This window comes from Cynoglossus semilaevis, chromosome 19 (genome assembly GCF_000523025.1).
Source record: "Cynoglossus semilaevis isolate Cse_v1.0 chromosome 19, Cse_v1.0, whole genome shotgun sequence".
Classification (NCBI taxonomy): Eukaryota; Metazoa; Chordata; class Actinopteri; order Pleuronectiformes; family Cynoglossidae; genus Cynoglossus; species Cynoglossus semilaevis.
Genome location: NC_024325.1, coordinates 9,818,758 through 9,842,807, shown reverse-complemented (window position 1 = coordinate 9,842,807; position 24,050 = coordinate 9,818,758). Strand labels below are relative to the sequence as shown.

Below are 24,050 nucleotides of genomic sequence, written 5' to 3'. Positions count from 1 at the left end.
GGGAAAACACATAATCTTTTAACACTGACAAGTTGCTCTCTCCTTTTTATTACTCATCCTTCCCACTGCGGTGGGAGGTGGAGGGGTTGGGGGGGATATAAAATGGTTTTATGTACAGTGCTGCCAAGTGATTGAGAAACACGACTCTTCCGCTGTAATTGCCCGAGGGCCGACACAGCAAAACAATAAATGAAGAGAAACAGCAAATATATTAGCAGGTTAGATCTTTATTTTATATCAAGGACAAACAGGTTCTCTCAGCTCCTTTAGAGCATCCACTCAGATCCCCTGCCTCCAATAAGAGCAAAGCGCTGCAAATTACAGCACGCGCTCGCACGGCCATTAATAAGACCCAAAGCATTTTTTAAAATGGCATTTACAGCTAGTGGCTGCTGATAACGCAAGTAAATAACATTTAGGAAAGTTGTGGTCTCTATAAAGGCGGCCTAGAGGAATGGAAATAGGAATAAAAAGCTGCAGAGCGAAAAAGACTTGTGCAAAAGGCTGAGGTAACGTGATTGGAGGACATTTTAGCAGGAGAGAGCACTCACTGATGTTCATACTAAAACATTTAAATGGCAGTTTCAAGGTGCCACTTACTACTAAAAATCACTTGAGCTCAATTCAGGCAGTAAAAAAAATGTACGAGAGCTCTTGACAACATCACAAAGACAGTAGAAAATCGCAGATACTATTTTTTAATTAAAATATTCAAACATCTACATTTGGCAACTATACCTATATAAATATATATACATATATAAAAAATAATAATGATATTGTCAGAAATTCTGCACATGAAAAAACTGATGAGTTAACGCAACGATGTGTTAACTCTCCCAACCCTATTAGCAAACATAAACTCACAAAACACAAAAGCTGCTTGTATTAACTCGGAGACCGCATGTTAATGTAGTTCAGACTAATTAGAAAGAAAAACCATTATGATTCTTTCCCCAAGATATCGGAGTTGGTGCAAAGTTCTTACATAAAAATGAACCCATGGTATTTCAATTGCCCTTCTCATTATCTGAGTTCTGCATTGACTGCATGACAGGCCACCTGTCAGTGAAAAGGTTATGGAGGCATCGCTAGAGATGCTAAAGATAACACAAATACCCCTAATGATGCCAGCATTGTGTGAGGAGTGAATACATTGTGTAGGCCACCAACCTGTCTCCAAGCATGCCATCTCCATGATTGTAATGGTGAAGATGGCCAATCCTACTGGACACTTAGTAATGAGCAAACGCTCTGACAATTCCTAACACATGCTGACACCCGCTTGCTTAGAAACACGCGAGCTGGATTGTTTGCACACATTCGCTGAGATGCGAATAGCCCTCTCTTATCTGAGCCTGGCAGCTCCCGCCTACACGGCTGAGGCCTTCTACACCAGGCAGAACATAATTTCTCCTGGGAACGCTCTTTCTATTTCCTGCTTTTGAGGGAAACTAAATAAGTCACGTTTGTCCTCATCTGAATTCATTTGACCCATTAAAACGATTCTGCTCTCCTGTGTTTCTGCTGCCACGCTGGAAAGTAGATCCTGCCACCCACAGAATGTAAATGAGTGACAGCCATGGTGGGCGTACTGTGCCCGATGCCTGGGAGGAGCAGATAGTGGCAGAGGTGATTTGACATGCAGGACCGGACGTGCTGACTAGGAGCGTCAATTAGTCTCAAAGAGGAAAGAATGGATAATTCAGCCTGTCATACGGTTCTCCTATTTACTAATTCACTCCTCTGTTACTTAACACACAATTAATCAATGACAGGAAGGTGTAGTCAGTGCTGTTCATCAGCAGCGAAACATGAGCCAGGGTGAATTAATACAGTCACTGTGGGGGATTACAACTTACCGTGCTCTCTCTCTCTCTTTCTAAAACAAAAAGGAATTGCCACTGAGACAGGAGCAATTTAAAACGACAACACTGAGTAATGACTCAATTTGCCGCACGGTCTAAACACCACAAGCAAATGGCATTACTAAATCATTGGAGTGTATCTGGATCTCTGGTTAGAAATCACTGGCTAAAACCCCTGGCTCTTGGAATCTATGAGTCACACTTAAACAGTAACTACCTGGATGTTATAAATGGGGAAGCAGTTGAGGCCACGAAGCAGCTAACAACAGAATCTCGGAGGCAGACGGTGGTAAAATAAACACTATAAACTCTATTTGACACCCATTGTTAAAATTTCAACATGTACACAACCAAAGTTGAGGAGACCTCCTTTGTTCAGAGCTGCTAAAGGATGAAAGAAAAGGCTGCTGGGTCAGGGTGATGGATTTAACTTAGAATTCTGCTACAACTCTTGTCAAATGTTGCTATTAAATTAACGGTTAAAGGTCCTGTAATTCAAATTTTACGTGATTCTCGACCTAAGGTTTTTCGTGGTTTGGTTGCCATATCTCATAACTGACTTGAGAAATACGACTTCCATCGTTCCGACATCATGTGGTATAAGAACAAATTTAGCAAGGGAACTGGGTCTGCCAGTGGCGTGGACGAATATGTTGTCAAACATCACTATACATGGAAGACGCCTTTGTTTACATTCAAACTTCTTGCCCTTCGTTATGGCTCCCAAGTGCATCCTCCCTCTTCTGATGTTTCTATGTCCCAGATTACCATGTTACAAACGTAGGAGTGGATTGGATGAATGAAATACTCATTCATCTTAGAGTTTTGCCCTTTTTTAAAAACAAAAACAAAGTAATAAACCACACAGTAGTTTGTTTTTATACTGAGCCTGTACACTGCCTGAGATCAAATATTCATGCACTGACATTGAAAAATACCCTGTATCCTGCAACACGGAAGATGATGGAAGGTTCCACAGTAACACACTTGCCACTGAACCACAAAAACACACATCTTCACTGGCTGTGAAAACACTGCAAGTGGTGATGATATGACGTCTTTCTGTTCAATATGTAGGTGTTCTTTTCTTTGTGTATTTGTAGATCAGGAGTCGATCTTAATTTTAAAAACATGCAAAAGTTGTTTGAATTCACATGGATTAAAACGAGACTGAATACACTTTACAGAAGCAAATAATTATCCTGCGTCAGTTTCCAATGCGCACCTTTTTAATAGGCACACCTTTCGTTAACAGGAAGTAGTACAGTAATTATGTTGAAAGGAAAATAATTGATTGGAGCTGAACATCTGAGTACGATAACAAAAGTGTTGGCCTCAATGTTAGTGGCACACGATTTATTTTACTGCATGACTAAAAAGAGATGTTTGAATTAATACCAGGAAATATACTGTTGAAATATGACACTGCATTGATTATAAAGGAAATCTCACCCTGTCTTCATTAACGAGAAAAAAAAAACTTGTCCTTACCTTGTTGTCTTGGTCACTCTCTGTGTCACACTGCAAAGAAAAACAAATCTGAAATTAGAACCAAAACATCTGATGATTCAAATTATTATTTTTTCTAACTAATACAAGGGATTTAATTGACCTTTTTTTTAAAAAAAAAAAAAACATTCTTCATTAATTATTACACATGCTTCATAACAGGAGAAAAAATATTGTTCTGTGAAACCCAGACAGAGCTGGAATCTTAAAACACCAGGCACCACCACAATAATAATTTCATGATAGGTGTTCCTGCTTCAGGCTAGGGATGGAGAAATGACAGGAGGAGGAAGGAACTTTCTAATAGAAGGAGGAAAAAATGGCGAGATTTCATTTTTTTTTCCAATTTCAATTTCAAGGTCCACTTAATTCTTTATCAACTAATTAGTGTAATGCTGGGTGACTGGCGGCCCTCAACACTGTGCATATGGCTGAGGTGCAGAGAAGCACTGCGGTTGGTAATAAAGAAGGCAATGGGGGACAGGGAGAGGGGCTGGGGTGCATGGCGTGTGAGGCGGGCGAGCAGGGAGGGGTAAGTAGGTGTCGATTAAAGTGTGGGGGGTAGAGGAAGGTGGTAAAATGACTGACAGCACAGCAAGTGAGTGACAGAAGGCCCAGGCATTTTTTCCCCTTCTTTCCCTTTTATTATCCTTCCACCTCTTTCTTTCTATTTTTGCTGACTGGGGCCCTGCAGAGCTCAAAGGTACTTGGCAGAGCTCGTTGTCGGTCGGCCTCTCAAGTTAGATGGTTAAAAAATGTGCCTTGCAAGCTCAGCAGGAGAATAGCATCCAATTTACAGGCCTGTCCCACATGGCCCCAGGGGCTGCCCGCGGCACACTGCCATGATGGTCAGCTCCAGCAGCTCATAAATTATGCAGAGGCAATAAACGCACTGGGCAAACACTCCTCAGACGTTCTCCTGCTCTCCATTTCTCACTCTCCACCATCCACAACATTCAACTCCCCCCACCCTCTCCCCCCCTCACACACACACTTTTAATACAGAGATGTAGCAATCCTACTGACTGTCAGCTGGGGGACAAAATTAAGGGGAATGAAAGACAAGTGCTGATGGTGACAGCAGGTGAACGTCGATGACACATACAGCCGCACAATGTGTTCATTTATGGGGAAATGTGAATAATATGAGCGCTTGTGTTACAGTGTGTTGTCTTGTGTTTGCCCCCCCCTCTCCCCCCCCCCCCCCCCCGTACACCTCCCCAACCCACGTATGACTCACTAATGTAGCAGCAGACATAACAGTAGTGCTCCTGACTGCTTTCTTGGAGGAACGCAAGCATAAGCTCAATAACTCGTTCCTCTGCGTTCACACATCATGTTCTCAGAAAAGGCAAAGGCTTCAAATAATGGACATCCTTTTAGTTTTTCCACTGTGTTGTGATCCATAAAACCGCCGGCAGCCCTTTCTGTCTCACATTCCCTTGTTCCCCTCTCTCTCTTTTATCCCCTGCTCCCTGACTGTGCAGGCAATTGCTTTGATTGCTAAGATAGAAGCTGGCTGGAATGACTTGCCCTCGCTCGTGAAGCAAATGGAACATGCTAATGGAACTCATCGTATTACCCGATGCAAAAGTGCCATAGCTCATTACTTTAAGATAAAAGGATATCATTGTAGACGGCGAGCAGAATTGACTTTCTGTGCTACGACTTGATGATGATTTAATCAACTGCTCTCTTTCACTTCTCATCCCCGCGCCTGTCGCTTTCACAGGTGCGGCTAAACAAAGCACTCACATGGTTGGCAGCGAAGAGAGGAGAAATACATGTCAAAAAAAATTACTTTTTTAACCCAGATATAAAGGTATGCAAATTTTCAAGAGTGACAAAGGGTGGAAAAAAGGGGAGAGCTTGATAAAACGGAGATAGTTTCATAATGAGCAAAGTAAAAAATCCTGAGATCAAGCGTGACAGGCAGGGGGCGGCCAATCTGGTTGTCTTTACAGTGGAGAGACCAAAGCTCGCTTGAAATCACTGCTGAAGTACAGGGTGAAAGTTAACACAAAATAATAATACCTCTGTAGATAAGAAAACACATCCCAGGCGCACAAACAAGTCAGAGCTGTCACTCACTGATGTGTTATCACAGTGAACCACAGTAACACACCTCATGCATAAAGCAACCTAAGGCAGGGCACAGAAATCTCTTGATATTTGTATATTTTATTTTGCTCGATGTATTTCTTCTGACTGATTATGATGTCAGAAACTGATACAAACTGGAGCAAAAATGTCATCTACACTTACCTGTTTATGATAACCTTGTTCGGTAGAGTTTTTTTTTTATATTTCTTTTTTTAAATTGTTCATATAAATAGAAGAATTATATAAAATGCAATTCATTTTTGTTAGAGCTCAGTGGTTTCCAAAGTTGGGGTGTGGCCTCTCCTAGGAGGGTGGGACCTATTGAAGCAGGGCCGGTAAGGTAAAATTAATTTAAATTTTAATATTATCTTTAACTGTGCCACAATGGAAAATTTATTGAGTGAATTTTGTCTGAAATAATATAATATTCACTGAAGCAACTGCTGTGAATGTGTCAGCGTGTGTGGAGGGGCTTGTACTGCGGTTTGACCCCCAGACTTTTTGTATGAAGTTTACATGTTCCCTAGGCACTGAAGTTTTCTCCCGCAGAACAGAAGTCATGTTTTTAAGGTTAATGATCAGACTTAATTGAACCAACGTACATGTGTGAGCCCAAATGGTGGTAGTACTGTGATGAACTGGCCAACTGTCCAGGCTGTACTCTGTCCTCACAACAGGTCAGGTCCCACCATGACCTCACAGAGTTCATATGGGGACCTGTGTTAAGAGTAGAGGGACTCCCGAGACATTAAATATAATTTAAATACCCTCATTATTAACTACAGTACTGTTAGAAACGTCTGTATAAACTCATGTCAAATCAGTGTCACTTATGATAAAAAATGACAGTGAGTCCAGGGATAAAGGACCTGAGGAGCTACGGGACACTGTCAAGGCCATTAATGTTAACTCATGCTGTATGTCAGAGGTTAGAATTACAAACCAAAGCGAATGTGTTTAACTGAAAAAGAGAGAGGAAAAAATACAATGGTGCTATTGAAATCAATGTAGCGGGCTTCCTGACATGCTGAGGGAGGAAATTGGTCTTATTTACAGTCACGTACAGTAAGGAAACCATTAGTCTTGGGCGGCGGCTGAAAAAGAAAAGTGATACTCTTCACAGGCTGCCGCTTTCTATGCAGTGCCAGCCTTAAACTGCGCAGCTCAACCCTAGTGTTTTGTTTAAGTAACACAGGAATGTCAAACATTAGCTTCAGCTTTAAGAGCTGTTGATGTTGGCCTGTATCCGGAGCACTTCTGAGTGCCCCCCTGCTCTTAACCGGGCCTCTCTTTTGGCTAAGTGCTCTTACAAATTTTCCTGTCCAAGCAACAAGGCTTTTGTTTACATTGGTCTGAAAGTAGGAGTAAATTATTCTTGTCCTAAATCCTCTCCAGCTGAGTGCAATACTGGCCCAGTACGAGAGTAACATAAATAGCGTTGGGCCGAATGCTAAATGATGCAGCTAGGCTTTTGTCTCCAGCGTCAGGAATCACCGCGTTCTCCTGCCAGAGCTTCCCAGAGAAAAATGACTATAACAAAGACCGCACCACATCACAAAAGGCTGCATGCGAGGAATGTGAACACGCCATGCTTTTTTCCAGCACAACTTACTAGAAATCTACCAACAAACAGACGAGTGTAAAAGACAGTTTCAAAGGTAAACATGATGGATGACGGTCAAATATATATATATATGATAGACGGATCTTTATAAATCCCTCAAAAGTTCCCTTCAGGAAAATCCTTTTTGTTTTTACACAGTAATGCTTTATGTTTCAAATGTATCAGTTCTGATGAGAGATCTATGTAGTGTACATTCCCTCCATCAGTCTGGATATGTCATGGCTGCATATGGTACCTCCCGTGAGTGACATTAGCCTAAGGTTACACTGGTTACTATTTATGACCTTAAAATTAATTATAGGAGATGGGAGAGTCATTAAAGCCCCCCCCCCCCCCCCCCCCCACACACACACACACACACACACAGAAGACGGTGTCTGTTTATCAGTCTGAGCCAGGCTGTCCTGGAGGATGGCTGAAGGGTTAAAACCCAGGAATGACGCCAACTCGCCTGCATACCTGTGAGCTGGAAAGACAGCTTGAAAGATGGCAGTCATCGCCAGGGTCATCCCTGACTGTGCCAATGTGATGTGCTGTCGTCAAGGGCTCCTATCTCCCTCTTCCTAACAGCTCCTTCCTTATATAGCTGCGGCATCCTGATGGCGTTCTGATGCAAAGAGTGGCAGGGCAAAATAGGTTTTTTCCCTCCTGCTGCATCCTCCTCCATCTGCTGCTGGGGCCTGGGTACCGCCAACCGCCTGCCTGTCACAGCGTGTGTGGAAATTAGCTGGGGAGGAGGTGCTCGCTTGTGCTAATTACATTTTAATCATTAGAAATGTGTTGGCAAATCAAGGCTTGATTGCCATCTTGGAACTGAGTGCTCCTCTCTGCAGGTTGGGATGGGGGAAGGAGGTTACGCGGCGACAATGTGGAAGAGACTAGACTTGCCAAGCTGGACGCCCCCCCCCTCCACAATGCCCTGATGTGGCAGCATGCCTGGCCTACCGCTGTGTAGTGGCTCTGCCACATGATTCATGGGGAAGGAGGAAGACCAGCATGGTGAAATGAGGATCCGTGCCATGCTTCTTTTTTTTTCCTTCTGAACACCCCCCACACCCACAGCTTCCATGTTCATCTCTCCTTCTCTAACTCCCTCTCTCCTTCTCACCCACACACTGCACAGTCTGCCAGTCCTGCCACTGCGAATCGTGAAATAACAAACAGAACTGGGAAGGAGACGACTGATGAGCACAGGGTTGGCTACACAGCACCTGCTTTGGCAAATAAAAAAAAAGTCACAGCAGTGGGCCCAGTCACAATACGCTCACAAATTAGATTCCTACAACACAGGGGCTTCATTAAATTTAAACTTTTTCATTAAAAATATTAATAATTTTAAACATTGCATCGTGCACATCATACACGTTGCTGACTTGGGATGTGGCCCAGTTTAATATTCATAATCAAGAGCTCGACTTCAGTAACTTTCACTAATAATCTGCCCTGAACAGACTTTCTGTGCAAAGACTGCTTCAATTTAGACTGCATCCAAATGAGTTAACACATTACACAACACACGTTTTCCATTTTGTAAGTGAACCTTAAATAAACTTGAAAATGTCTCTAGTCTGAAAAGAAGTTCAGCAGACACACATTTCATTAATACGTAGCCATAAAAGACAGTTTTCAAACACACCTTGAAATCCGGCGAGGGAGAGGAAATTCAACATGACACGTCTGACATGGGACAGATCATTAAAAAAGCAGGGTTCTGCAGTGATGACATTGAACATCTAATTTCTATAGCGTCTGTTCGATGTCAGCCCGTCACATAAAATGTGATAGGAAGAGTAGACCGCAGAAAAAATTACCAGGAAAGAAAACAGCAGGGCTTAAGTGCCTGAGACAGACCATATAGTCAAATAAGGCAAACACCTATTTCAGCAGCCAAGAATGTTTCACGAGGGAGGACCAGACCTCTGTCGGGACTAATCTAACCAGGTCTGATCCACATGAACAGTGCCGGCCAAATCCAGCTTGCCAACATCTGTAAGCAATTTCACTTCAAATGTAAAACTTTATGCAGAAAAAATCCAACTGGACCACAGAAACTGGGACTGGCAAATTCAACTAAGACTTATGGGGAAAAGAAAGAAAAAAAACAAGCCTTCCATAAAATAACAGTAACATAGTATTCTGTGTTGTTTTAGAACTTGAGAGTATTTTTTCTTCGCTGTGCCCAAATTTACTGAAAAAGTGTTTATGTTTTAGACCCCAATCCTTTAAATCATTCGTCTAATTTTTATAAATGAGAACACATGTAGTTAAATGCAAAAACAACCACGTGGGATGAAAAGCCTGTTTAGAAGGAATGAGTGATGAACACTGTATTAAAATAAATAAAGCTTTGGTTTGTATTACGACCTTACAGACGGTGGGTGCCAAAATACCCAAATGCCTCTACTGTGGTGTAGCTTGTATTCCATTTTTGTCACAGAGATCAGATGTGTGTACAGAGCAGTCAGTATGACTGTGCATATCTTCATTAGAAAAGTAAAGCCATATATGTTCTAATAAGAAGCACCCGTCCTTCAATTTATTACAACACTGTGTTGTCCACAACAATATATAAAAATATAATATGGATGCACCAATACTGCTGGTGATACTGGGCCTGATATTTAAGTCAAAAACTCAGATTCGAGAATGTCCCAATCCAGCCACCCGATACGCCGTAACAGCTTTTAACTACAACCAACCCTGCATTGGTCAATGAATGTTATGTGTTTCCTGCTGCAGTTCAGTGTCGCATTATTAGATTTAATCTGCTATAATACAAACAAAATAATACCTGAAATCCCACTTTAGCGCTGATAACCCTAATGTCTCTTCTCAGTTTAACCACACGGTGGACGGAGTTCAAAACTTGCAAAATCACTTTTTAGTTGAGCGTTATTTAACCAGCAATGTGATTTGTTTACTGAAATAAGGAAATACTGCTAAAAATATTCAGCATATGGTTTACTGGAGAGCTAGTGACAGTGCTCTCATCTGAAATGTCAACGCTCCGCTCACTTTCTGTTCAGCCGTCTTTAACTATGCAGAAAATTCAGTTTTATTGATTTCTCTTTTATAATTATGAGATGCATTTTCAAACATCCATCCAACCTAACTATATATAGCAAGACTCATGTCCATTAAATACTGTGAAACCGCTTTGCATTTAAAGTTGAATGAAAAATGGGATATTAATATGAGGCGTCGCTGCAGTGGCTTTCCACTAAATACTTTGCCATTAGATTAAACAGTGATAATAATTGTGTATGTGTGTGCACATACAAATAAACAAACACACTTGGCAAAAAAAAGAAGGAAGTAAAAGAGCAGCACTTCACTTTGCTTTAAAAAAAAGATCGATTTGTTACACAAGCACCAAGTTCAGTATCTCAGCCTGCAGAGTCATCTCCACACATTGAGACGTGCTACAGGCGAGGCTGTGAGGCACCTGGAGGTGGAAAGCCTTTGGTGGTTATCTAACAGACAGAAAAAAACAAAGGACACATAAGCCAACAAGGGACCAAGCCAGAAAACAGATGCTAGGCTAATCAAAGCCTATTAGAAGGATTTTGAAATAATGACTTGCAAACTATATTGTTTGTGTGGTAATAGTGACTCCGCTGAGACAGAGCCCACTTTGTGTATATTTCAATTACTCCACAAACAAGATATAAACAATGATGTGATCTGACACCTTCATCACTGCAAGCTGTTCACACATCAGTTTTAGATTTGGTGATGTCCTCACGATGTGACACAGTCTTTAAAAGAGGACGTGAACGGGAGTGGAATGATGATAGAGATGAGTTAGGGATGATGAATTCACACCTTTGACTTAGTTTTTAAATACAACGTTTAAAATATAAACTGAAATACTTTTGGAGACCTCAGCCTTGAAAGTTTTTATTCATTAAAGCTGAAATTTATGAAAGAAAAAGTTCCAAAATCTTTCTAAAATGTAATAAACTAAAGTCTTGAGGTGTTGATGAAGTTGAACCTTTACTTCAATACAGAATACAAAATTAATTTTATCTGCAAAGCATATTAAAACGCATAGCTGCAAAATCAAGCAGTGGGGAATATGATGAGGTCACACAGGTAACAATCTGGTCGGTCCTTTGATTATCAAACTAACTAAATGTGTGTCTCAAGACATTCAACCATGCTACCTTTAAGTCGACAGGCAGTTTAACATTTTAAATAGCCATGCTGCAATGAATAACATATCAACTAACTCATTGGTGGTTAGCACATTAGGCTAATTCACCATCTTATGCAATGGCACGAGGCACATTAGCTTTCGTAGAGCTACGCATTGCATCAGATTGGTTGAAGCTACATGGAAGTTGAATAGAAAAGGTCCTGTACAGGCCATGCAGTTGGTGGATGGACTAAAACCAATGCCAACATGTTCTTTGGTCAACTGAGTTGGTGTTTAAGTTAAGAAGTCGTGGTATAGTCTGCCAAGAAATCAATGGTTTTTGCAGCAGGACCATACCTGGCCTGCTGTCCAGATTAAAAATAAACATAATTAAAATAAATTATAGATATTTATTAAAAATCCATTGAGATTGTTTAAAAATTCTTATATTTGATTTTAAAAGCATGGTTTTAATCAGTCTCCTGCAGCTGCGTGCTGTTTTGAATTTTATAAGCTTCAGATCATAAATCCACAGAGAGATGTGATCGTATAAGACACGATGCTGCAGTTATCCACACAATCATCTTCACCAGCCACCTGTACTTGTTACATTCATGGATTACACGAAGTTGGCGCATGTTTCAACCCACTGTTGTGGAGAGATATAAACCTCATCTGCTCTCTTCTCCTCCCACTCCCTGTTCTCCCTCCCTGCCTCCCTCTATCCCTTCACACTGAGTCATAGCTCGGGGGGGAGAAAAACATCAGGATTAGGTTCTGTGCCTCTAATCACTTAACTCCTCACACCTAATGGCACACTATTAACTTTGACTGTCTCCAGTGACCCTCGGGTTGTTGCCCATCACATCAAGTTTTTATTAGGGAATTTTCCTCATCATTAGCCATGGCCTGAAAACCAACCATTAATATTCATACTGGCAAACCAAAATGAGGTCCCACTGATTCTCCATCGCTATCTGCACAGCTGCCACTTTTAACAATCACTCCAGTGCCGCACATCCACCACATATCATTATGGGGCTCTCAAAAGGTCATCGCCTAGGTTTGGCTAGAGTGTATTGCCTTAGTGGGAAGATAAGGGCGAATAGGAGAAAACCGCGAGGCATGCAGCCAGCTGAGGAAATTTGACTGGGTCTGCCAACAATCTGCCTGAAACTCTCACACATGAAGACCGGTGCTGTCATTGCTAACATCCCCTGCAAGATGTGCCAGGGGCACTAGTCAAACTCACAGTTGTCCCTGCAGTGTTTTCACATTACTGCACATGTTGTTTGTTTGTCTGCAATGGCAGCTAGGAATGCAAGGTCAGGAATCTTGCACCAGATATTTGTGTCGTCTCAAGAATGAGGTTAACATAGAATCGATCATTTACGACCAGTACTTACTAACGTGCTGTTCATGTGCATTTTTTTAAGAGTGTCCTGCAGGTTGGGTTATGTATCTACTCCGCCAAAGGGATTTCAATGCATGTGATATCGAAGCAAGACTTTGAGGAGGTAAATGCTCCAGCCAACCAGCCATTTACCCTGTGTCTCTGCTGGACTGTCACCAGACATGTCGCATCTCTGCTGCCAGTGGGAGCAAATGCAGACGCTTCGCATGCTGTGACTACAGGCCAGATAACGCGCTTCAGGGAAATAGCAGTTCTAGGCATCTCTTTTAGATAAGGCTCCTCTCTGGTTCCCTTTGCACCTGAGCTGTGACAAGCTATTTCCAGAGCTGGGTAAGGTCTGTGACCTGAGGGGCTGAGAACAACTGCCCATGTAGGGACTTGTACTGTACCAAAGATACACGGTCAACCATCTTAGGGCATCTAATTTATTATTTTGGATCAATTATTATCAGATATGTGCATATGAATAGAAACAAATCTGAGAAATTAATCAATAATCTATGTAATAAGTTCAGTAAAAATATTATTATTTATAGTATTTAGTATTTAATGACAATTGTTTATAGCTGCCAGCCATTTTAGAAAATGTCTTTAATGAACATTACACAGAATAAAGACATAATGTGCTAAACTGCACGATCGCAGCTACATTAGCACTGTTTCCAAATAATTAGAGCAGCATTGACAAAAACACTTTGTTATTCTTCCTCAATGATTTGCGAGCTGCCACTGTCTACACCTGAGCTGCCTCATTATGCAGTAAGTAGTCAAATAAAAGTCAACGATGTACAATCCTGTCAAGATGCTGCTTTCTGCAGACACAAACAAGCAAAGATGAATAAACATGAGTTGTTGTGGTCTGGTTTTCAAGCTGCGGGGATCACAAAGATCCATTTTGCAAAGATAAAAACAATATTTAATTTGGAAAAAAAACAAAAAACGATGCAAGGTAAAATAAAATTAAAAGGAACCCACAGTAACTGCTAAAACAAATTACTCACTGTGGGCTAAATTACATTTGCTCTTTTTTTGAGTGAGATCAAACGAACCTAGTTTGACTCCCTTTTTCTCCCGGGGGTGTTTAGAAACTGTTTTCTGTTTGTTTGTTTGGTGTATTTATACATCATGCCATTCCCTCCCACCTTGTCTCCCAGTCAGTTGGAGGCAGGCTGGGTGAATAAGAGGGATCTAATGTAATCCCAGGAACAGGAGGTTTCTGAACAACGTGCTCAATTAACGCAGGATGAGCCCAGTGGGGGGGGGGGGGGGTGGGGGTACCTGCATGGTGAGAGCGTGGGGCGGCTGACAGCCTTTTGGTTGGGATTAAATAGCATGCTAAATGGTACAGCAGGATAACAGGCTGACAGCCACAGACCAACCATCTGACATCGACCACCTCCTTGAGCAGCAGCAGAACAGTTAGAGTTCTGTCTTTTTTCTGTCCCACAAAACAGGATTTAATCTTCTGACTGAGGTCCGAAGGTAGAGACTGAGAGCAGGAAAAAAACATCACTGCAGCTCAGAAAATAAATTCAATCTGAAGAACTCTTGTGGAAAAAATGATAGTGAAATAATGGAACGATATTACTGCTGAATGTTGCTGAAGTAAATTCAGATCCTACAAGTGAAAAGTCCAACATTTGTGGCCCAACAGCACGATCCTCCTCCTCCTAACAGAAATGTTTGCTAAACATTTACTGGTATGCAAAGTTGAAGATTTAAACTTGCGAAGACTTGTTTTGCCTTTTGAAACTATTAACCCTAAGCCAGCATCAGGCCAAAATGTGAATGATTATGCGAGACTGTGGAGCTGACATAGTCAACAGTGTTTCCAGACTTCTCACAACTTGTCAAACTCTAATGTTTTGCAGCGTTTCATGTGTTTTCTATTTGATTGCTGTACAGCAGAAAACCACAAAGCTCAGGCCCTGGGGCTCCATGTTCATGTTGACTGCCCCAGCAGGAGGGTGAACCTCAAAAATGAAAGGCTGCCCATAGATATAAATGTTTGCCCAGTGATCTGGAACCACCGCTGCAATGTGAGCACAATAACAGAACATCAACATCTGCATCAAATTCAAATCTTTGACTTTGTCAAAGGTCCTTCTACTATTCTTACACAAATAATCCTACTTATGTAATACGCTGCCAACACTCAACACAAATATGCCTGACTCCTCTGTACTTTCTACCAAAGTTTTCTCTTTTCTGCTGTCTCAGGGTCAGATCCATGAACGCCTATGATTAGTGAAATTCTGGTTTGGCTGCAGGGGAAGCTGACAAAATAAAATCCTCCACAATAATGTCAACACTGTAAAAAAAACTTGAACCAAAATTCAAACTTTTATTATTTTCCAGTTTAATCAATTATTCGTCAGTAAGAGCCAGTCTTCAGTTTTGCTTCTAGCCCTCTTGCTACTTTTATTTTTTTCTTGCGAGTTGCTAAAGAGTTTCTAAATAAGCAATTGTGGTCCAAAAAAAACTGACCTATCCATGATGGCTGGAGCGGACTTACCTCAGACACTATTTTATTACAAATCTAACTGTAGTCGAGGTAGAGAAGGAGCGATGTGGTGAGAGGAGGAGTGTTTTGTCAGCCATAATTACTCTCCAATTATATGGTCAAAATATGACATTACTGAGCACTTTGTTGTCCAGGCTGCCTGGCTTTGATCAAGTTGTGGCAGAATGTGTTTCACATTAGAGGCCCCTCTATGATCTATGTTTCCTGTCACGACAAGGATAACAGTGAGGTCACAAGAACATGCGCCCCCCCACACACACACACTTCCCACCCAGGAGCAGCACCACTTCCTTGGAACGATTTTCTTTTTTTCTTCACAACAAACACCAATAACTGAGGAGCAGAAAAGCGTGCATGTAATTGAGCTACTTTGTTGTAAAAGATATTTTAACAAGTTGTGAACTGAGTGTTAAACTACTCAGTCATCATTAAAGACATTTTAAAGGACAATAATATATCATTTGTGCTATAAAAAAATAAAACGTGTAATGGGGGAGTGGATAAATTACATCTCCAGTCCATGTAGTTAACTTTACAGCACACACTCTTCTCAGTCATTTTAACTTGAAACTACATTTTTAGATGGAACTGATTTTTGCTGGGAAATATTCATTTGCTGGTACTAAAATGTATTTATTTCTATATTATTACATTGATGTGTTTTGATGCTTAGTGTCCTTGAGGTAATCATGACAAAATCCCGTCGTGTACTGAGAGAGGTAAACATACAGTACATCTAGATTATCAGAGTATAAGAAATTTGGAGTATATATTAACTGTATTAACAGTAGAACACTACGGAACACTATGGAACAGTGGTTCCATAGTGTAGCGGTTAGCATTGTTTGCAGAGTTCTGGGTTTGATTCCCAAAGGAACAATATACTTGGCACATCCAGGGGGCAGCATGTTGCAGCAGATCTGCTGTTAACACAACCATTTCCCCAGTGCGGGATCAATAAAGTTCCTAAAGTTAAAAAAAAAACCCCAGTGGATTTATTCATTCAAAAAAACAAAACAGTTTTCGAGCAATCAGTAACCAAAGAATCCCATCTCTCAGAGAGCTAATCACCATCAATGGGTGATATTTTTCTAAACTAGAAACACTTTTCTGGGGATTCTGTAATGGCCTAGCACCAACAGAAGGTGATTATGGTTTCCAAATATACTTTAATTCGTCTTTTGTCTAGCCCATTAGGTAACGGCTTGGGAGAAAGTTCCTCCATGGCTCAACGGGCTCGCAGATTCCTGTCATATAGAACCTATCAGTGGTTTCCCAGTCATGGCCTGTGCTCCATTCAGGACCACCCCTCAGGCCCTGTTCCATGCTGGCCTACACCGCAGTCATGACCATCTGTGCTGCCTCCCATTGGTAAGTTGGCAAACAAGGCTGCACAAGCATCCCTCCCCTGATTTGGGCTTTAAGCCCCAGGGCTGGAGAAAAGAGGAGGAGGGTGGCTGTGTTGCAGTGAGAGATGCTCCCTGGTGTTTCAAAGAGCCACTCCATAACACTTTCCTCATGAGTGCTGCTCCGGAGGGCTGCTGGAACGTCTCAAAGCCATCTGGGAAGAAGTGGAGCGTGGCAACGAGCAGCTGGACGCTTACAGCTGCTATTTAAGCCCTGGCAGCAGACCTCCATATCAGTCAGACAGCAGGAAGTACAGGGAGCACGGCAGAGTCCAGTAGGGGAGGACACAACACAAAGGCTGTGCTCCATATTTTAGACCTGATCCTGTTCTGTCTGTTATTTATTAAGATGATTTGTAAAGGAAAGGTATGGACCTGGTGCCAACAGGTTAAGTAGGTTATACACCTGTTTACACAGTTCCTATCGGAATATTTTGAGCATCTGTTAAAGAAACACTCAAGCTCAAAATGTTGAGCACTGTAATTTAAGAGCATGAAATTCTGGAGACGGTGTATCCAAAGGGAAATGTTTTGCTTTTAAACTCCAGCAAAGAGCAGAAAACAAAAAAACTCCGCCTGAGGGTCCTGTCATGTCATCTTAAATTAAAGATGTGAAATGTGGTTTGTGGAACAGTGTGCATGAGATGTTATCACTGCTAGGTAGGTGTGAACAGGTTCACGTCAAAAAGAATGGAGGCAGGTCGCATTACACACTGGGAAACAGCTTGTTCCAACGCTTCACTGGAGATAAAGAAAAAAATCTGGAGAAGGGAGAGATGGAGATGGCAAATCTGGTTTTCTGTCACTTTCTATTTTCACGGACTTTGGTTTTACAATGGCTCTGTTATTATTTATTGTCCATATTTTTCCACTGGGGTAAGTTTCCTGTTTCCTGATGGTCTGCCGAGCCTTAATTCCCTGATCTGCCTTCATTACTTTACTTTTTGTTATTTTTGGACCAATTGTCTTCTTTTCTTTTGATCCTTTGTCCCATTAAATTTTAGACAGATTCATTTTGTCATTTTTCTCTTAATTCGCTTTCAGGCTAAAATCAGAGCAAACATTTTTGATGACAATGTCCTTATTCAGTCTTTTTGGTCACTGGCTCAAGTTTAAAGTGTGGTTCATTGAACATTGTTCAAATCCACTTTTTGCTATATAATAAGTGACAAAAATGGTGATCTCAGCATTGTCTAAACAATGTCTGGTTTTACAGTCAAAGTATTTGCATATTAAAATATATATAAAACATTGCATTGATACATTAACAAATATACCTGCTTGTCTGTGGCACATTATCATAGTTACATTAACTTTAAACAAAATCATAATGTGATGTTCACATACATACACAAACATATATGTATATATATACATATATGTTTATATATGTATATATAAACACATGTAAATATATATGCATATGTATATATATATACTTTATATATATATACATATTTATAAACTGTTTTTGGGTTACAGCAGTGAATTAATACCTAAAATATATAGTATAACATAATATATGTACAGTTAACTACAGCGTTCCAAAAAAACTCTGCTGCGCTGGATCCATGGACACACACAGGAATAGTGGGAAAAAATGTGTAGAAACAATACAGAAAACAACAATCTGATTCTCAGATGGGGTCAACTGTCCACTTAAGACAGCGTGGGAGATTTTCTCGCTAATTTGAACAAGGCCTGATTTTTCAGTGCTTCCAACAAGTCCAAATCCCCCACACAAAGCTATGGCAAAAAAGAAACGGTTTGTCAGTAGAACATTAATTAAAGTGTTAAAGGTACAAGACGTATTGACTTTCTCTCTACTGCAACCTCCCAAACCGCTAGCAACCAGCCAACCCCACTGCCCCCTGAGGCTGAGTCTTCCACTAGCTCAGGCCCGGGAGCTAACTGGAAAAAAAAGCCCCACTAAGACCAATTAAGGCCTTCACAAGGAGACTGAAAGGAAGACAAATGGAGGCAGAAGGCCCGATTACAAGAAACCTTTGTACAGATGTAAAGCAATTAGAGCGGTCTCAGGGGCCAGACAGTGTGGTACCTGTGAGTCATGGATCCTACAGCCAGTCGAAAGTCGGAACAATCCCTCTTTTCTGTTTAGGGCCCCAGTCAGCCCGTGCATTAGTGTCATATATCAGCCGATAGACCGAGTATTGCTTTCTCTAGTGCAGAGAAGCGCAGTAGTCTGCCAGAGAGGACCACTCCGCCCTCCATTATGTGTCTGTGGGGAGAATAGGGGCTCTATTATCCATTCAGGCGGGGCCTTTTCGATAAAACAAGGGCAGATAGGAAGTGCGGTCTCTCAGGTGTCTCCTTCCACTAGGGAAGTTTGTTAGAGAGGTCATTGTGATAAAAGCTAGGCTAATTATGCTGCACAGCACAACCGATTACCAGTCAGAGCACATTTAACCAGAATGACACTGTGACCTCTATCTTACAACAGAGTGACAGCAACACTGCATTAACACAGCTTCACGTGGTCAAAGTGAAATTCTCTACATATAGGGTTTCTATTTCTGTAAAAGCTGAATAAAAAAAAAATCTCATTTGTATTGCACAATATCCAATGTTGTTATTAAAATGCATTTAAATAATCATGTTTCTCATGCCATCTGATACTGATGGCCACAACGAAGACAAAGCACATGATGTGCATGGTAAATAGATTACTAATAGAAATGAATGTTCATTGCTCCAAACTACAATTAACTTAAGTTAAACCCCTCCCTGTGACCTCAGATTATGAAATAATTTTGAAAAATGGAGGCTCGCTCTATAATGACCTTTTTCCTCTTCCTCCAAGACACGACCAGCAGCAGCCTTCATTATTTATGGCTGGCTTTAAAAAGCAGGTATAGCAGAATGGATGTGCGGCTGTCGGTGTGTGTAATGGGGCTAATAACGGTGTCCTGTGTGCCACATAATGAACTCCACCCCTGCAGAAAGGCCATCTCCTCTTTTATGTATGATGAGTAACACATTCTTCAGTGAAGTGACCTGCTTTAAAATTCCCAGTCTGCAAGTGGCAGCGTGGCCCGTGTTAACTCAGGAGGCAAAGTCACGACCAGTGAAGACATCCTTGGAAAATGACTGTCGCAGCTGTTTTCGGCGAGTTGTTCGCGCCCTCATTTGCAGATACTTAACACCTAACATCCAACTAACACAAATAGATTTTCTGTCTGCGAAAATGTTTGTTCTACGGGTGATTTACGAGGACAGAAAAGAGTCTAGTTTGTCCGTCTTAACTATGTTGTAATTCTAACAACATAAAAACAGCTCTGGGAAAACTTGGCTGTCATTAAGGGCAAATCCTATAAATGTGACTGTGTACTGCATAATAAAATATATGTGTGATTGCTTGGTAGTGCCAGTGCGGTAAATCTGAACAGCAGTGCCTAGCTTGATTTGGGAGTCGAGGAAAACCATTTGACTTCACAGTTCAGGCTTGATGAGGTCCCTGGATGCCGCTGGTTAAAGACTTAAGCAGATGGCCAAATACTTGGCGAAAGAAAAGAGCTGCTCTGAATATTTTTTGGCAAATGTACAGGCATATGGCAAAAGTTCATGCCAAACACTCAACATTTCAGAAAAACAGTAGGGGCTGCAGAAAACCCAGAAAAAAAATATTAGGAAAGAAATAATAAGAGACAGAAAAATTATGGAATGACAGCAAGATTTTAAAATGCCAGTAATACGATACTGTTTGGTCTGTACAGATGTAATTTACTGAGGGCCCATCCAGCTCTCTTCAGTCTTGCATATTTGCTGTCACAATAACACTAAGTGAAGAGGATAAACAGTGCTCTGCTCAGGGTAAAATCTACAGCTGCTGGAGCCTCAGTCGGGGAGAAATTCACTCTGGGCGTTCTGGATAAGTCTACCCTGGATTGGCCACGGCCCACATCCTTTTGTGTCGAGCCAAGAGATTAGGTGCGAGAATATTTGGTGGTTAAGACACACATTAAAAATCTGAGTAGATCACTCACAGGATATGATATCAACAAGGACACAGATCGCACGCGATTAAAATCTTCAAAGCAGAAAAATCCAATGAAATCCCCATACTTTGTACGACCTTACGCAATATAAGAGTTTTCTCAGACAAAGTATAAAACAAAAAAAAATGGGAGAAAGTAGAAGTGCTCAACACTTAACACTAATACCCAATGTGTGACCCCTGTGACCCCTACGCTATCATTTTACAATGATATCAAAATCTCTCTCGTTCTTGCAGGACATTAAAAGAATATCAAAAACAGAGGAGCTCTCTCGGTTTTCACAGAGGTGCACTATTAGCTAAATGAGAATTGTTTTCAAAGCATTTCGGATTACTGTAAATGTGTCTGTCTCTGATGTGAATTAGCATTTAACTACATTGATTGTTCTCGCTAATATGCATATTTTTCTGTAGAGACAAAACACAATATCTTTGATTCCAATATACAAAGGCTACATTTTATTCACAAAAGATGAAGGAAGCGGCGTAAAAATTAATCTGACATGAAAGTGAAGCCAAGGACGTTGCATCCCAAGCGTTAGATTGCTTTCACGTCGGATGATTAGCCTCATCCATGCTAATTACAGTGAATAGAAACTAATTAAGAGGAACTGCATGTCAGCTAATGAGGATTTGGGGCTGTGTCCGTTTTATAACATCATTTGCACTACACTACCCAGCAGCGACTGTCACTCTTTTTTATGACAGTTTGTCTATCTCAGAGGCCAAAAAGAACTTCAGTGTTCAAACCGAGCCGCTGAGAGCAGCTCTGGTGAATTAGTCACAGTCTAGCAATAATTTGGGCAATTAAAACCTGACTATGAGGAACGAACATCAGGGAACTCCTATTTTGACAACTACCCAGAGAAGAGAAATCAAGTGAGCAGTCACTCCCAGTACAGTGTTTGGGTACAGACAGTTGCTTTTTGCTAAAGGTCCCTTCAGTTCTCCGTCTTTTCTCTGCGGTGCACCCTAATGATGTGCAAACTGCCGGCGTGACACTAATAAGCAGAGGTAGCAGGAAAAGTAAACAGTTGCAAAACCACAACAATTACCTCAGTGGAGGCAGGTGCATCGGTTATTCCTGCCAGGTTTGCTTCCACCTGACAAGGCACGAGAAAGGTTGTAGGAGGTCGCTCAGATCAGGAGCCCCGACTCTAAAGTGCTGAGCTGTTACAGCTGGCATTAGCACGGCTTTTCTCATTCAGGAAGTGAGTGATGTAATACGGCTACGAGGACATGCTGTGGCTCATGCTACATACTAATCACCAGTCACGACGGTGGGCTTCCTTAACTGCAGTACGTCTGAACATGCTAACAGACAACGTGGTAAATTATTTTTCAAATGTGTGCTTACTGTAGAACCTGCCGCTGTCTCAGCAGATCAAACTCAGCAAATCTAAGTGACAGGCTGTGTTTAGTGTTAATGACTAAATAAAACCACCAGTGTTGAAGATGTCTTTGAAATATGAAGCCATTACGAAGCTTGCTTATTAGCGATGCTAATATAAAGCTACGGCATGACAAATTCCCTCTCCTAGATTAATCCTTAACTAATACCATTAATCTAAAAACAGGCAGGTTGTTCCTCCGCAGCCAAAACCAGTCCTCCATGTTTTCATTACTGGAGCAGTTGCTCAGCCAGGTGCAGGTTTAATTCCCCGTTATTAACTGCCTCATCTCACATGTCTCCGTTTGCGTGGCAAACACACCTTAGCAAATAAACTTTGCATTCGGAATAAATGAAAAGGGATTGTTGTTGTCAATCATGTGGCAACTGTACACTGAGCTACTGTATAAGGACGCGGCGCCGAGGCTTACGGCAGCACACAGTGCACACGCACGCTCACACTGTGCTTTGTAAGAGCGCTCAGGCTCATGCAGTAATTAACCACATGAGCTGCAATCAGACCCCAGAACAATACTTCTTCCACGGCTTGTTTGCCTAACCTCAGCAAGACCTTGGGCAAAGGTCCACTTACCCCATCAGAACCAGCCCACTGCAGAAATCAAAACACTGAAATCACTCCATTCCAGTGCAGCGCCACTGATTAAATGTGCAGAGTGTGGAGTGCAATTTACTAAATTACAAGTATTTTGCACATGTAAATATACTTTAATTACAGCAATTAAAGAAGATTATGGCAGATTGGCAGATGGAGAATGTAATGTTGTTTTAATTAGAGCTTGAACGCACTGTAACGCAAACAGAATGTTAGAACAGAATGGGCTTTGAGGTCCCGACAAATTGTTTCCTGATTCATCTTTTACCAATATTATAATCACCTGCGGCGACCGAGTGAGGATTACAGAAAAAATGAGAGGCTAAGAAGAACAAAGAAAGATAAAACTGAGGGTCGGAAAATGTGAGAGGCACAGAATAACAGAGACAGGAAGATGTGAAACAGATGTTACATTCCAGGGAGTAGTAAGCTAAGTTTGGATGACATGCTCAAATATTATGACAACACTTAATACGGCATTAAAAACAATTAATGCACATTTCGTCCCAGAGATCAATCACAGTAAATTAGAACCAGTTCTGGAGCCTGGATTTACAGGACCATGGAAATAGGAGAAACAGAGCTTTTGGTTTGACATCAAAGCTAAGCCAAGCAAAACAACGGACTCAAGCGACCTACAAATGGAAATTACAAAGGTGGGCCGACTGAATTCTGTTTAAAATGAACACCTTCACATCTTATATGTGCCGTTTACAGAAAGAAAACACATTTGGTTCAAAACACACATCAATTGCCCACCGCAAATATTTGTGTACTGCACTCCTATGGAACCGTAGGGGCCATGAACCCTGGATAAAGAAAAACCCTCTCTTAGGATCTATAAGGCTGTGCAGCTACCTTTAATACATTCCAGTCAATAGACCATTAGAAAATCTAATTGAAAGTTCAATGCCCTTACTTAGGACTTGAAAAAAAAAAAACGCCTTTAGAAAGCCATTTAAAAGCTTAATCTCTTTACCATGCAGCATTTGGAAATCTAACTTTGTTCTTGTTAGTCAGATCAATTGCATTCATTTACAAAATGGGTGAAAATGTCACCCTTTATCCCTTAAATCCTTGCTGGCTGAAGGCGGTGTGTTAAGAGTGCGTTCGCCAGCGTCTTCCCCTTTCATCAGTGGAAATATGTGTCACAGATGTCCTGACCTAGACATTTCAATTACCATTTCAAATATTCACCCTTAGAAAATAATCGGGGCGTTACTGCATAACTGTCTCCATTAGGATATCCTTTCAAAACATACAACACACAACAAAGATAAAAAATAATCTAAAATAATTCTATCCTGTCCACATCGACGTGGTTATTTAGCAAAACACAACTAACATAACGAACAATGTATTATTAAGTCAACTTCTTTAGTTATTTCGTACTCAGCTATGAATCTTTACCAATTACCCCCCCATGCCCACCCCCCTCCCGCCACC

The 24,050-nt window shown here is 41.2% G+C and overlaps 1 protein-coding gene across 10 annotated transcripts in view; it reads right to left on the bottom strand.

Annotated features, from left to right (window-relative positions):
* The window catches only part of auts2a (activator of transcription and developmental regulator AUTS2 a), a 224,219-nt gene that overhangs the window by 81,051 nt on the left and 119,118 nt on the right, over positions 1–24,050 (bottom strand). For all 10 annotated transcript variants that reach the window (XR_003052957.1, XM_025065800.1, XM_025065801.1 and 7 more), the window contains one exon: positions 3,360–3,389. Coding sequence is in view for 9 of the 10 variants with exons in the window: in XM_025065800.1 (XP_024921568.1) it covers positions 3,360–3,389 (30 nt within the window). In the remaining variant the exon portion in view is untranslated. The remainder of the gene's footprint in view (positions 1–3,359; positions 3,390–24,050) is intronic.